General features: G+C 40.5%; 1 protein-coding gene across 16 annotated transcripts in view; it reads right to left on the bottom strand.

Moving 5' to 3' along the window:
- ATE1 (arginyltransferase 1) overlaps window positions 1-14218 on the bottom strand; it is a 202045-nt gene that overhangs the window by 168510 nt on the left and 19317 nt on the right. For 13 of the 16 annotated variants that reach the window (XM_053309054.1, XM_053309063.1, XM_053309068.1 and 10 more), the window contains one exon: window positions 13705-13833. The exons of the other annotated variants lie outside the window; for them this stretch is intronic. In XM_053309054.1, coding sequence (XP_053165029.1) covers window positions 13705-13833 — 129 coding nt within the window. The remainder of the gene's footprint in view (window positions 1-13704; window positions 13834-14218) is intronic. 16 annotated transcript variants of the gene reach the window in all.

Here is a 14218-nt window from a genome sequence, read left to right as displayed (position 1 = left end):
TAAGTAGCAATGGTGGCATGTTTTTGAGTAGTACACAACAGCATCTCACTTAGAGTGCTGATAGACTGAGAAGTGTAAATCAATCTTGATAAAGTTTTCTTTCTCTCCCTGTCCCCCACAGAGTTCTGGTCAATGAAGCTTACCCACAATAAATGTATTTGTCTTTAAGATGACTCCTACACTTTCCTGCTTTGTCTATGATATTACTGCTATCATATATGAAACACAACTTACTATCTCAGAGAAAACCAAGACTTAAAAGACATTTTAAGTTTCAACTAACAGAGCCTCCACAGAATAATGTGGTTTCCTTTTCTAAGGCCATCTAGTTTTGATCCTACTTCAGTATATCTACAGCTGAATGTGAGATCTAATTAACCTACAACTGGATGGTAAATATTTAGACAAGCCCTTCACAATTAAAAAGGAGACTTCTATAAGCCTAAACCATTGAAGACAAGGGAACAGTGCAGTATCTGTAGTTAGCCCTTCATTCACAACCAAGATGTTCAAAAGCCTGAATAAACCAGAGCTTTACAAAGAGGCATCAGAAAATTGGTGGTTTCATCATTCTAATTATTGCTTTCAGAATTCAGAAGGGATAATGCAGTTTCCAAAGGTTCATTCAGACTTAAGAAGCCAATTTCTAACTGCCTGCACTGCTTTCATTTTATATAGACTATAATGATTTTTATAGTTATAGTTAAAAACAAATTTGGCATCAGAGAAAAGCAGCTTTTTTAACATCAGAAAGATTCAAGAATTCCTAATTCTGGTTTTCCATTGACCAATAAATGCCACACACATATTCCAAATATTTTCTCACTTTCAAGATAATGTTGTGCAATATTTACTTCAAGGCATTCTCAAGACGCTTAAAGGTAATTTTGATATATTCTAAATTACAAGTAATGAAGCAGAATAATTTCTGTGTGGTCCCTTGGAGCACAAAAGACATAACACCTTAGATTGGAAGAACTTTGACTGGCAAGAAGTTTGTGACTTTAGATGAATTGTGCTAACTGAAGAAATGGGTGGTTTGAACTTTCCTTGGCAACATTAAATCCATTGATCCATACCGATTTATAGGCATGCCCGCACTTCTCTCTGTCATCCCCACCACATTCTGGGTGAAAAGTAAATCCAAGAAAAGCTCCTTTTCCTAATAGAGATGTGTGATGAATATACACAACCAAAATATGTTTTTAATGCAAAAAAGGGGGTGGACTTCACGAGAGTGCAAAATGTCCCCTGAAAACACTTTTAAGATGTCTCCCTTTTTCACCCCCATTTCCCAAAAGACTGACAAAAGCGACAAAACTGTCAAGTTGGGAAGACATTTTGGTTGAGCCATAGTTCTAACGTTTTCCTGTGTGTAGCTTTAAGAGATGTCTGGTTCTACGGCCTTGTGCAATGCCAGTGTTGGGTTAGTAGCCCACTTCACAGATCCTCACATGAGGAAGCAAGTTGCAAGTAGTTGTGTGCAAAGGTATATCTGCATATTCTCCTATTTAAAAAGCAGCTGATCTTGTTGGGAGGCAGGGAGGGAAAAGGTAGCATTCGTTCATCAGAAGAACTGTTGAGTTTGACCTGTATGTCGTCATCTGCTCCGCTTTCAGATTTGAACTGAAGGAAAGGTGCATCTGAAAATACTTCAGTTCAGGAAGACAGGCAGGCCTCCCACTGATATTAGTGAGGGAGGAGGGCAACTCAATCAGAGCTCTCTCCTGTGAGCAGGGCCGGCTCTTCCGAGGAAGCAAGAGATGCATTGAATCGGGGCACAGCTTGCTGTGGGCGCAGAGCGCCACCCACTGGAGTCTGGGAAGGTGCCGATGGAACTTGAAGAAAAGCAACAGGCTTTTCTGTCTCTTTCTTCTCTGCAGTCAAGTGGATTCTGAAGTGGATTGCAATGCAAAGACAGACTCGCAGAGGTGGGGGTTGGACTCCTCTCAGCTGCCAGTGCCCTCTGCTCAGTCTGAGTCATCAAGTCATCAAGTCATCAAGTCAAAACAAAGGGACTCTCTTTGTTTTGCAAAGGGACTCTCAAACAAACTTGACCAGAGCCAGGTAGAAAGAAGCTCTCCTCCTCCCCTTGCTTGCTCTCTGGGCTAGACTCTCTGTACATGCACATAGTCACTCCTCACCTCATGTGTGAGGCTCTTCAGATCAGAGTGAGGAGAAAGGAGACATGGGGAGCAAGACCACAGGCACAGTCTCATTTCAAAGAGGAAGCATCCTTTATCATTCATATTTCAAAAACAGTAAGCAAAAATGGAGGGGTGCATATGGGGATGTTTTGTGAATTGGGGAGATACCAGGCATGAAATCACTCTGTGTCTGTGATTCTGGGGATGGCAGAGTATTGAATGCAAAACATGCAGTGCCTGTAGAATCCAGGGCAAAAATGCAGTATGTTTTAGTTGCTTAATGCAGTATAATGTTCAATTTAATTTTCAGTATGATTATTTTGAGTTAATTGAGTAGAATTTACAGGCATAAGTAGGGACTATTTTTTAAAGGGTGAAAATAAGGAGCAAGGACTACTTGAGTCTTTTGCCTGCTTAGCAATAGCAATAGCACTTACGTTTATGTACCGCTCTATAGCCGGAGCTCTCTAAGCAGTTTACAATGATTTTAGCATATTGCCCCCAACATTCTGGGTACTCATTTTACTGACCTCAGAAGGATGGAAGGCTGAGTCAACCTTGAGCCCCTGGTCAGGATCAAACTTGTAACCTTCTGGCGGCAGTTTTACCACTGCACCACCAGGGGCTCAATCATGAATGTATTAATGCTTAATCATGAATGTATGCAAAAATTGAGATTAATTGGCACAAAGAAAAAAGCCTGTGTGTGATCTTGTGTAAGTTTCAATGATGAGATAGAGGGGAGTAAGAAGGATTTTGTGAAGGTGGTTGTTCATGCTGGCCAGAGAATTGTTGTGAAATGAATACCTAACTTATATGTTACACCTTAGTTTAAAGAATATACACACGGATCTCTCTCTATCTCTCTGACACACACACACACACACACTCCTCATTGAATTACATGTAAAGGTAAAGTGTGCTATTGAGTTGGTGTCTACTCCTGGTGACCACAGAGCCATGTGGATGTCTTAGGTAGAATACAGGAGGGGTTTACCATTGCCATCTCCCACGCAGTATGAGATGATGCCTTTCAGCATCTTCCATGTAGCATGTGTGTAAGTGTGGTGTAGTGGTTAGAGTGCTGGACTAGGACTCGGGAGACCAAATCCCCATTCAGCCATGAAACTAGCTGGGTGACTCTGGGCCAGTGATTTCTCTCTCAGCCTAACCTACTTCACAGGGTTGTTGTGAAAGAGAAACTTAAGTATGTAACAGGATATAAATGTAATAATAATCTGTAAGGGACAGAGGAGCCATGAGATTTCATAACCCCATGAGAAATGAACCTGTTCTTCTATATGCCATAAATAATATAGCTTGAGAGGCAGATACTTATCTCTTTTCAGCTATCCTGGAGACCTTACTTCTTGTAAAGTCAGCCAGAGGTGAGGGGCTGGAGGTGGGATATAATATTTTTGTGTGCCACACTGTGCATGGCGCATTATTTGCGTGTAGGAAGATCGGAAGCTGCCATATACTGAGTCAGACCATTGGTCTATCTAGCTCAGTATTGTCTTCACAGACTGGCAGCAGCTTCTCCAAGGTTGCAGGCAGGAACCTCTCTCAGCTCTATCTTTGGAGAATCCAGGGAGGGAACATGAAACCTTCTGCTTTTTCCAGAGCAGCTTCATCCCCTGAGGGGAATCTCTTCCAGTGCTCACACATCAAGTGTCCCTTTCATATGCAACCAGGGCGGAGCTTGCTTAGCTAAGGGGACTAGTCATACTTGCCAGCACAAGACCAGCTCTCCTCCTATTGTATCAGTTTGAATCTGTGACTGACATTTCCATCATTTCCCCCTAATTGTCCTTTCAAGTGGCAAACAATCACAAGCTGATGACAAAGGTGTGCTATCCCTTTAAATGCCATAGGCCTTGGACGGTTCTAAGCCAGGCCTGACAGCTGGGATGGATTCTGCAGCCTTGAATTTTTCAAACAGGCTTGGCTGCTGTTCCCTGATGACTTGCTTGAATTCTTGCAGTCCTCAATCTGGTCTCTCTTTATTTTATTTATTTATTTATTTATTTATTTATTAGATTTATATACCGCCCTTCCAAAATGGCTCAGGGTAGTTCACAACATGATAAACAATTAAAACAAATTAACAATTAAAATCAAACTATTAAAACTGGGTAGCCATTCCCCAGGTCATCAGTATCTAGCCAGCAATGACACTCTTCCCTGGTAAACTGACTTCCTGAAAGGGAACAGGCACCTTAGCTCTTTGCCTGCCCTTCCTTCTTTAGCTCTGACTCCATCTTCAGCCGTCTCATGCAGTATCTTCCACCCAATCTGCCAGAAACCCCCATCACAGGCCCTTAAGTGTGTGTGTGTGTGTGTGTGTGTGTGTGTGTGTGTGTGTGTGTGTGTGTGTGAGAGAGAGAGAGAGAGAGAGAGAGAGAGAGAGAGAGAGAGAGAGAGAGATGTGCACACACTGCCTTGACAGTGCTGCCCAGAACAAAACTCTTTCTGCTCACTGATGGTAAGAATTACCATCCACTGGTGGGAGGGCAGGCATCTCACAGAAACTGGTGGGGAGAGAGAACTTAAAACGGTGCTATTGTAGGACTGAAGGGAAGATTATCAAGTGACTTATAGAGTGAATCAAGATGCCATCCACTTCAGTTTATAACTATCCTGCAGGAACTGGGCTACACAGGAACACATATATCCAAACTATTTTATTAGCATAGAATTCTACTTTCTTGATAGTTACAAGTGATACTTCGTTTGAAGTATTTATAGTAACCTATAAGTAACAAAGCCAGCGTGGTGTAGTGGTTAGAGTGCTGGACTAGGACCAGGGAGACCCGAGTTCAAATCCCCATTCAGCCATGATACTAGCTGGGTGACTCTGGGCCAGTCACTTCTCTCTCAGCCTAACCTACTTCACAGGGTTGTTGTGAGGAGAAACCTAAGTATGTAGTACACCACTCTGGGCTCCTTGGAGGAAGAGCGGGATATAAATGCAAAATAATAATAAAAATACATAATTATATTATATACAACTAGTATTTTTCAGCCCGTTATAATAACGGGCGCTAGGTTTTTTTGTTTTTTACATACGTAATTAATGTTTCTTTTTCCCCCGCCCTTGACTGGTAGGGGGAGGGGACTTTTTCCTGTTGGGTTTTTTGGGGGGGGGGGGGAGTGTAGTGTGTTAGCACTTGTTTTCTTTTTGTGTGTGTTGGCTAACGGGTGTTTGGGCGGGTGGGGGGGGGGGGGATTGTGATTAGTGCATACTTGGGTCTTAGACATTAACTTTTAAAGGCAGGGCTTTTCCACCGCTGCCGTTTCTTCCCTCCCGGGCAGTTCTGACATTAATTTTAAAGGCAGGGCTCTTCCGCCGCTGCCGTTTATTCCCTCCTGCCCCCCCCCCAACATTAAGTTTAAAGGCAGGGCTCTTCCGCCACTGCCGTTTCTTTCCTCCCGGCCCCCCAACATTAATTTTAAAGCCAGGGCTCTTCCGCCGCTGCCGTTTCTTCCCTCCCGGCCCGACATTAACTTTTAAAGGCAGGGCTCTTCCGCCACCGCCGCCGCTTCTTCCCTCCCGCCCCCCCGACATTAATTTTAATGGCAGGGCTCTTCCGCCGCTGCCGTTTCTTCCCTCCCCTGATCTTGGACAACATGGCTACCCGTGTCTGGGCGGCCGTATCTTTTTCGACAGTTCTGAGCATGCGCTCCGCGCATGCTCTGAACTGCCGAAAAAGACACGGGCGCACGGGATCACGCTGAAGCCTTTTATTATATAGGATGTTATGTACATAATTACATAAAATCTTTGTGTATTAAATTTTGAGTACACACAAATTGTATTTCGAATTTTTATTTTTCACGATAACTAAGGGCGCTCAACAGAGTGTTGCATCTGGGTGCCAGATCCCCTAGAGCCGGCCCTGCCTGTGAGGATCCTAACTACACTGTATGCAGCGGCGGGAGGAAGGGATTGTGTGGTAGAAGCAGCCTGCCCTCCCAACTGCTATCTGCTCGAACAGATTTAATCTAGGAAATAAGGATGTTCCAGGAATGGCTTGCTCTTTGTCGCAACACTGAGACCAAGATAGCCAAGACCAAGTAAACATCAAGTGTAGGGAAAGCTTGTCTGTTCCTCTGTATCAGGGTGGAAGATCTATATGCAGAAGGCAGTCCCTCCTGAAACTGTAAACAACTTTCTTCAAACATATTTGTTTATAAGTGGTAGAAAGGCAATTTGGAGTTGACATTTGAGAAATATTTCCTGATTCAACACTTCATGTTTGCTCTGATGCACACAGAATGTCTACACTTGGCACAGTGGCAGGTGCAACACAGCTCACGCATTCCATTGCACAAGGGTAGCTCCACCTCAGAGCTTCCAGCCTTACAACACACCTGGATTCTGCTAGTGGTACAAATAAATAAGCAAACAGATGGGTTTCTTCCCAACCTTCAAAGCTCAGCCGAGAAGGGGCTTATGAAGAAAGGAAGATTTGTCCTTACCTAGATAAGCATATTGCAGATTTGAACTATTTCCCTGTTTTTACCTCACCTTTGCCCCATTCTTCATATTTAATATTTAACTGTCATTTGGGGGAAGTAATGAAAAAAGGAGAAAGACTATTCACAACTAGTTCAGTCACATTACTGCAGCTTTTGAGACAGTGAATATTTTGTAGGTCTTTAAATACATTTTCTTCCAAAGCAAATATTTGACTAAGCCTAAGGTAAGGAGGCTGTCCAGTTTTGCAGTGGAAACTGAGCAACATGCTATTTTTTTCCCTATAAACGTGTCATCATAAAATATGCCAAAAGTAGTGGAATAGAACGCTTGCTTCAGTAAGGCTAAATAGCAATAAAATTGTTAACTATGGCTATTTGTGAGAACTACTGTCAAACTTATGATCATGTATGGAAATGTTTTCTAACTGGTGTAATTGCCACTTGGTTTGTTTTGGTTACCCTGCAGATGTAAACTGCTTCTTTAGGAGACACAGAATACCATAAAGGGACTTAATAACCTAAAGTTAGATTTAACAAAAAGAGCAGTATGGAAACTGCATGTGGCAGCTCCAGAATAGTAACTCTGATATCAAAGGCAGCAATGGAAGGTAGAAAGGTATTTTTTTTAAAGACTGATATAATGCAGCAAACTTCACTAGCAAAAGGCAATAGCATGATTTTAGTTCTGAATGTTGGCTATGATTTTTTTTTAAGAAGAAATAGCTTTTAAGTGTACAATAAGTAGTCGAATATACTCCAAAGGCACATGCTATGCTTGATGCAGAAAAAAAAGAGACGTGAAAATGGTTAATTATATCAGATTATTGTTGGTAGTGTAATGCTCAAATTTTCAAACTACACATAATACATACCAAGAGAACAAAAGAGATAACTAATTTCAATTTTAGTTACTGTAGTTACATTTAAGCAAGCTGTGTTTAAAATGTACAGCACCAAACTGCTGCAGAAATCCATTTAAAGAGTGGGATCCAGACTACGTTCTGCTGAAATGAATAGAACTTAAGTTAGTCATGACAGTCTGGATCTGGCCTACTAGTTCTAATGAATCCAAGTTCTCAATTTAGCTCCCTTGAGCATGAACCCAAGGCTCATGCCATAATAAGCCTCATTTTAAAGTGGCATGGGGGGCAGAAAAGGGTTGATGTGCATAAAAGGAGAAAAGGGTTGATGTGAAGCTGCTGAAAGAAAAGCCAGCAAAAATTCAGAATATATGTTAACTAATGATGATGAACCAAATAAATTTATATGGTCCAAAATTATAGACTACACACCACCTTCTAAGCTAGTAATGTAACCTGTTTATGTAAAAAAAATTAATGTATTGGTCTGTTTCGATGCTGATGAGCCAAATGCATTCGCTATGCAGCAAGATACTCTTTCCTGCTATGCAACTGCTTTCAGAAAGGCAATATGAAAGCTATCTGAAGGACACTCTGAAGCAACTCCTCAGAATACTCACTGGCTACCATCTAAACTAAACTTAGGCATAGTAAATGCTTTCATTAATACATGGAAGGGACAATTTTAGTAATCCCACCTTCTCTCTGCAGTTGCCTATCTCTCCCAAAAATTATGACCTTGAGGATCCCCCCAACTTCAGAGACATGGTTTCAGAAGGCACAAGTACCTACAGAAGGAAAAGAGTACTGCTGAAAACCACCATTCTCTATGTATGAAGGGAAGTGTTCCGTACACAGAAATCTTAGTTTGTATGTCAGCCACTGTCTTTAACTTGCAGACTTAAAAACTGCAAAATCATTAAGAATCATGGAGTTACATTGATGTTCTTGAATGCAGGTGACAGTAATTCTGTTCCTTTAAAAAAATACAGGTTGCTTACCTGTAACTAAGGATCTGGAAGTGATCCGTTGTAGTCATAAGGATTGGGTTTTGCGCCTGCACAGGGACATAGCGGGCTAATTGAGTAGCTCCTCGTGACGCCCCACCCACCTGCACGTGCTGTGCTGAGTTCGTTAAGAGTGGCAGTTGGGGCGTCTCTTCTTCCGTTTCTCGCAGACTGCCCAAAGTGACAATAAATCCAAGTCCGTTATACAAATCCAAGTCCGTAGTCCAAATCCAATTCAGTAACCAGTTAAGATATTCTATCCAAGGAGCTAGAGCTATGAGGTTTGAACGCTAAGGCGGTCAAAGAGAAACTGAAGAAGAGACGCCCCGACCGCCACTCTTCACTGCACGTGCAGGCGGGCAGGGCGTCACGAGGAGCTACTCAATCAGCCCGCGAGGTCCCTGCACAGGCGCAGAACCCAATCCTTATGATTACAACACATCACAATCCAGATCTACAAGGACTAACAGTCTATTTACCTGTCAGGAACACTATGCATTGTCAGAATAGTATTTCTTGAGGAACTGTACAATATAAATTGCATGTTCATACCCATTCACTTTTCAAACTCACTCACAGGTCTCTGCTCAGTGATAGAGAAAACTGAAAAAGCTACGCTCTGATAAATATAAAAAGTGAAGGTAGATTGTGCTGTATAAGAGAAGGTATTTTGGATGCTTGACAGAAGACTGATTGGATACAAATGTGATCCAATTTTCCCAAGTCCTCTGTGTGAGTTCACAAGGTTTGCTAAATCCATTTCGAGATAAGATCTGAGGAATCCATGAAGACTGCAGCTAGCACTCTACATTTAGACTCTTTATGCAGTTGTGGAATTGAGATCAGAGAACATCTAGGACCTAGTTTATTATTTATAGTCATCTTCCTAACAGTCCCAAGCCTAAGGACCGCCCCACACTTTGTAAAGTTATCTTTAAAATCAGACTCCCTTCAGACTGCTTTAGAAGGCTCTGCAACATTGTATGGCTATCATAGCTTACATCTCTAAACACTACATGACATAAAAATGACAAATGTTTATTTAGATACCATGTGTTACTCACTGTTGCCTACTTATCTTTATCAAGCATGCCTCTATTTTTAGGGTTTTTAAAAAAAATTCTTAGAGCTATATGTATGAGAACACACACAGCATGCACTGTATGAAAACACAGGCAGCATAATATATCTGTGTTGCAGATAAGTATTAAATAAAGGTAAGTACATCTTGGTTCAGCTTTTTGTTTGAACTTAGTAGAGCTTTGTAAGAAAGATCAGATCACAGAGACAAAGATATTACAGATAGACATTTTCTTTTCAAGTACCTTTCCATTTTAAGAAAAAATATGTTGCTACTGATTTCTGTGCAGTTTACGTTAACACAAAACTAAACCCTGAAAGAAAAACATCTGCTAAAGATCCATATATTTTTTTCCTTATTGTACTTATTTACTGACCACCACCTGCAGTCGTACTTGTTTACTTAGAAGTAAATCCTGTTGAGTTCAGTGAAGCACCCCTAGTGTGTATGCACATGATTGTATTCCCCTTTCTCGAATATAGTATCTACAATATCTACCTATCAAGCTGCTTGGGTCTCACTCACCAACTGACATGAAAATCTCAGACTATACCGCGAAAGAAAGAAACATGTCATTTTCACACATAGGTTCCAGGCCTCGCCCAGTCTACCAGAAAAATTGAAAATCCTGAGAAAAATTCTCAATTTCCCATAAAATATCTCTCATTTGAAATGCATGGGTAATTATGTATTCTGACCAACTTTGAAAGTTTTCTTGGATACTTCTAGAAACAGAAAGTCTAGACTTGCACAGAATTATGAACAAACAAGTGATGTTTTTTCCAGTTCTCTCGTATTTCAACCTGTGCTGGATTTCCACGAAAATTGCTTAAGAAATTTAAAATAACATGAAAAATATTGCAACACTGTTTTATCCTCAAAACAATGTACCTCTTCTACTCATCAAAAATAAAAGTAGCAAAGGGAGAATGCATAGTCATTTTGTGGTACAGGAGGAATGCTTCCAAGTTGCAAGCTCTTTTAATAATTTAAATAACTAACACAAAAAGGCCATTTCCCAACAACTACAGTTAGCACTCAAACCCTCAGAATAAGACCAACAAAAAACATAAAACCACACTGCATTTCAGTCTTGTTATCCCACTGTAAATACTATTATTTTCCCAAACCTAAATAATTTGTATTTACACATTTTCACAAACAGTTTTAGGATGTACAGTAGGTGTACGGCACTAAAAGGTGGGATATGGTTTTCCATTTCAGATGCTGAAAACCTGTAGCCTCTAGTCCAGTTTGTTACCATTAATGTGTCAGACACATGATTATCAGAGTAAATAATCATAACCCAAGCAGGCAAACCAATAGAACAGCACGTTTTAAGAGCCAAGAAATAACCCAGAACACTTTATCAACAAGTCCACAAACACATTTGGCATATAATGCCACAAAATAAATTCGTATTTTTTACTGGCTATCTTTAAAAGGGCCAGCCAACAACCATTTATTTGCTTAAACCATCATCACTATGTATAGAAACCATTTTATCTGGAAGGGAGAAATGTAAACCTCTGTTTAGTAAAATAAGAGTTTTACCCTATCCAAAAGCAGGAAAAAAAATCAATATTACCACTCAGTAGCAATATGAGAAGAGCCACAAGAGGTAGGCTGGTTATGTTAGCTGTTTTTGGACTACAACTCCCATAATCCCCAGCCACGGTGGTCAATAGCCAGGGATTGGAGTTGTAGGCCAACATCTAGGGGCCCAAAGTTGAGCAGCACTGAATTCGGGTATGAATACCTTAACTTTCCATTTTCATGCTTTGGGAAGTATGAGTGAAAGTTGTCAGTGCCTTAGCGTAAGCTTAACTTTTTTAAAAAAATTAAATTATTCTTAATTATGGAATTATGCTTATGTACTAGCAATACAGTATCTTTAATGTGTTTTAATTTTTCCAAGAGATGAACTATAAGTAGTGCCCTTGCAATATTATATCACACACGAAAACATTGTTCCAACTACAAAATGAGACAATATATGAGATCAAAAGAAATGATTAAAAAATACAGAAGCAACTCAAATTAGCCCAGGGATCACGAACTCCAACAACCATAATTTGAACTGTGAGCGACAAACCCTTTATATTTTAAAAATATTTTTCCACACAGATGTTATAAAACCTAGACCAGGGATTCTCAACACTGGGTCACCAGATGTTATTGAACTCCCATAATCCCCAACCAAAGGCCACTGGGGGTGGGGATTATGGGAGTTGAAATCCAATAACATCTGGGAACCCTGACCTAGACCTAGCTTGAAGACATGTTGAAAATTCTGTGGAACTGTAACTCCTCTTTAACACAGTGTCTTTTGTGACTTACTTTCAATTTCAAAAGCAATTGGAGATGTGAAAAATGCAACATGTGCCTTGGCCATTCCAGACAGCCAAAAGAGCTGCTAAAAAGATCCACAACAGTGCTAATCCCAAATGCTAAAAACCTTAGATCAATCATGACACAATGTTATCATCAAGAGATTTGAATCGTGGTTAATTTAAGCATTTCATCTTATCCAAGATTGATCTTATGGCCTGATCTTGGTGTAACATTTCCTGATCTCTTAACCACAGTTAAATATCAGAACTGTTCCTTGAGCTTGCACACTACATCATCTACTTCAACTCAGTCCCTTTCCTTTCCCTTTTCAGGACTATAGTTAGCATTACAAGTGAACCAGATTTAACAGTATTTATTTATTATTTATTAGCAACATTTGATATACCACCCACTCCGAAGACTCTGGGCAGTGTACAAAAACATGCAAATCAAAACAGAATTAAAATTACATTCTAAATAAAACTAAAGTAACTAACAGGAAAAAGAATAGGTAAACTACAGGTTAAAAGCCTGGCGAAAAAGAAAAGCCTTCAATAGAGATTTAAAAATCGACAAGAAAGGAGCTAAACGAATCTGCAGGGGAAGAGAATTCCAGAGAAGTGGGGCAGCAAGCGAGAAAGCCCTTTCATGGGTCCTAGCACCCCGAACCTCTCAGAAATTGGGGACCGACTAGAGAGCCATCTGAGCAGATCTGACTGGACGGGATGTAACTGGGTGGGAGAGATGGGTCTGTAGGTAAACAGGTGCCAAACCCCGCAAGGCTTTGAAGGTCAAAACCAGGACCTTAAATTGAACTCAGTAGCGAATAGGCAACCAGTGCAATGACTGCAGGAGAGGTGTTACCCTTTCATATTTTCTGGCACCCATAAGTAAACGAGCCGCTGCATTCTGGGCCTGTTGTAGCTTTCCGATCATCATCAAAGGTAACCCTAGATAGAGGGCATTACAATAATCTAGGCGGGAGATAACAAGGACATGGGTCACTGTCATTAATGCCTGCCGATCAAGGTAAGGGCGTAATTGACGAATCAGATGGAACTGGGCAAAGGCACTTCTGGCTGCAGCCTCCACCTGCTGTTCATGGTTACCCAGTAACCACACTAACAGTAAAACCACCTCTAGAATTAGTTCAGATGTTAGTACTGAAAAGGAGAAAGACGAGAGATTCAAGCAGAAGAGATAGGGGATAGATCATATGGGCCCAAGTGGAAAGGAGCAGCATGCAAACCTGAAGAAGATTCCCAATCTGTTTACTATGGCTAAGAGATTTTTAAAAATATTCTCTGCATTGGGCCTAACTGTACTTATTTTGAGCAAGACTCATTTAGGCCAATAGGATTTGAATAAATAAGGAGTTAGGACAACAATGTCAAGATTATCCCAATTTAGCCAACAGATAGTAGGAACATAAACCAACATAAGATAGCCAACATAAGGTGTATTCAGAACTAACATTGTTTCCCTACAATGCAGACATTTATTTTAGTCTCCATTTCAGCATTTCATATCCTTACATAATGTCAAGTTATATTATTTCTTTTTAACAGTTTTTAACTAGAAACAGTTAACAGTTTCCAGGATCATCCTTTTCATCAAACACAGCTTCAGTTGCATTGACATCTTGCTTATTAGTTCATTTAGCAATTAACCATTTCATCCACAGTCTAATAATCTGATCCATTCTGCTGTGCAAACTGAGAGTTAAATAATCTACTACCGTTATTCACAACATATGAATAATATGGACAAAGAATGTATGAAGTGAACTGTACCTGGTGCTCGTTACATTCATAAGGAGTATCCTTGTGTATGGCCATCTGATACTTGGCAAATAAAGTGGCAGACTGGGCAAAAGATGATTTGAACTGTGGGTCCTCAAAAGAGACTGGCACTAGCCTCACCTTCAGAGCAAGGAAAACAGGTATTTTATTTGAAATCTAAATTGTTCAAATTGCTCTTGAAGGCAAGGCTAGCAGATTACCTTCTCAAATCCATTTCAAAGCCTCTTCCAAGGAGACACACAAGGAATCCCAACAACCGCAGAAATGTAACAGAATTTGAAACCATGGTGACGCTCTTTGCTGGTTCTCCTCTACAATACTAAATTGTATTTTGTTAAGCTCAATTTAGCCGCTTCATATTTCATGACATTCAGCTCATATATCCTCTTCATGCAAAACATTTAGAAGGCTTCAATATTACAGATAAGCCAAGGAGAATTTGATTGTCTCATGTTCTAGGAAAATATGCCAGTGGTTTTTAGACTGGGGAACCTGGGGTTTCTCA

This window comes from Hemicordylus capensis, chromosome 3, assembly GCF_027244095.1.
Source record: "Hemicordylus capensis ecotype Gifberg chromosome 3, rHemCap1.1.pri, whole genome shotgun sequence".
Taxonomy (NCBI): Eukaryota; Metazoa; Chordata; class Lepidosauria; order Squamata; family Cordylidae; genus Hemicordylus; species Hemicordylus capensis.
Note: the sequence above shows the minus strand (reverse complement) of the source record. Positions and strands in the feature narration are given on the sequence as shown.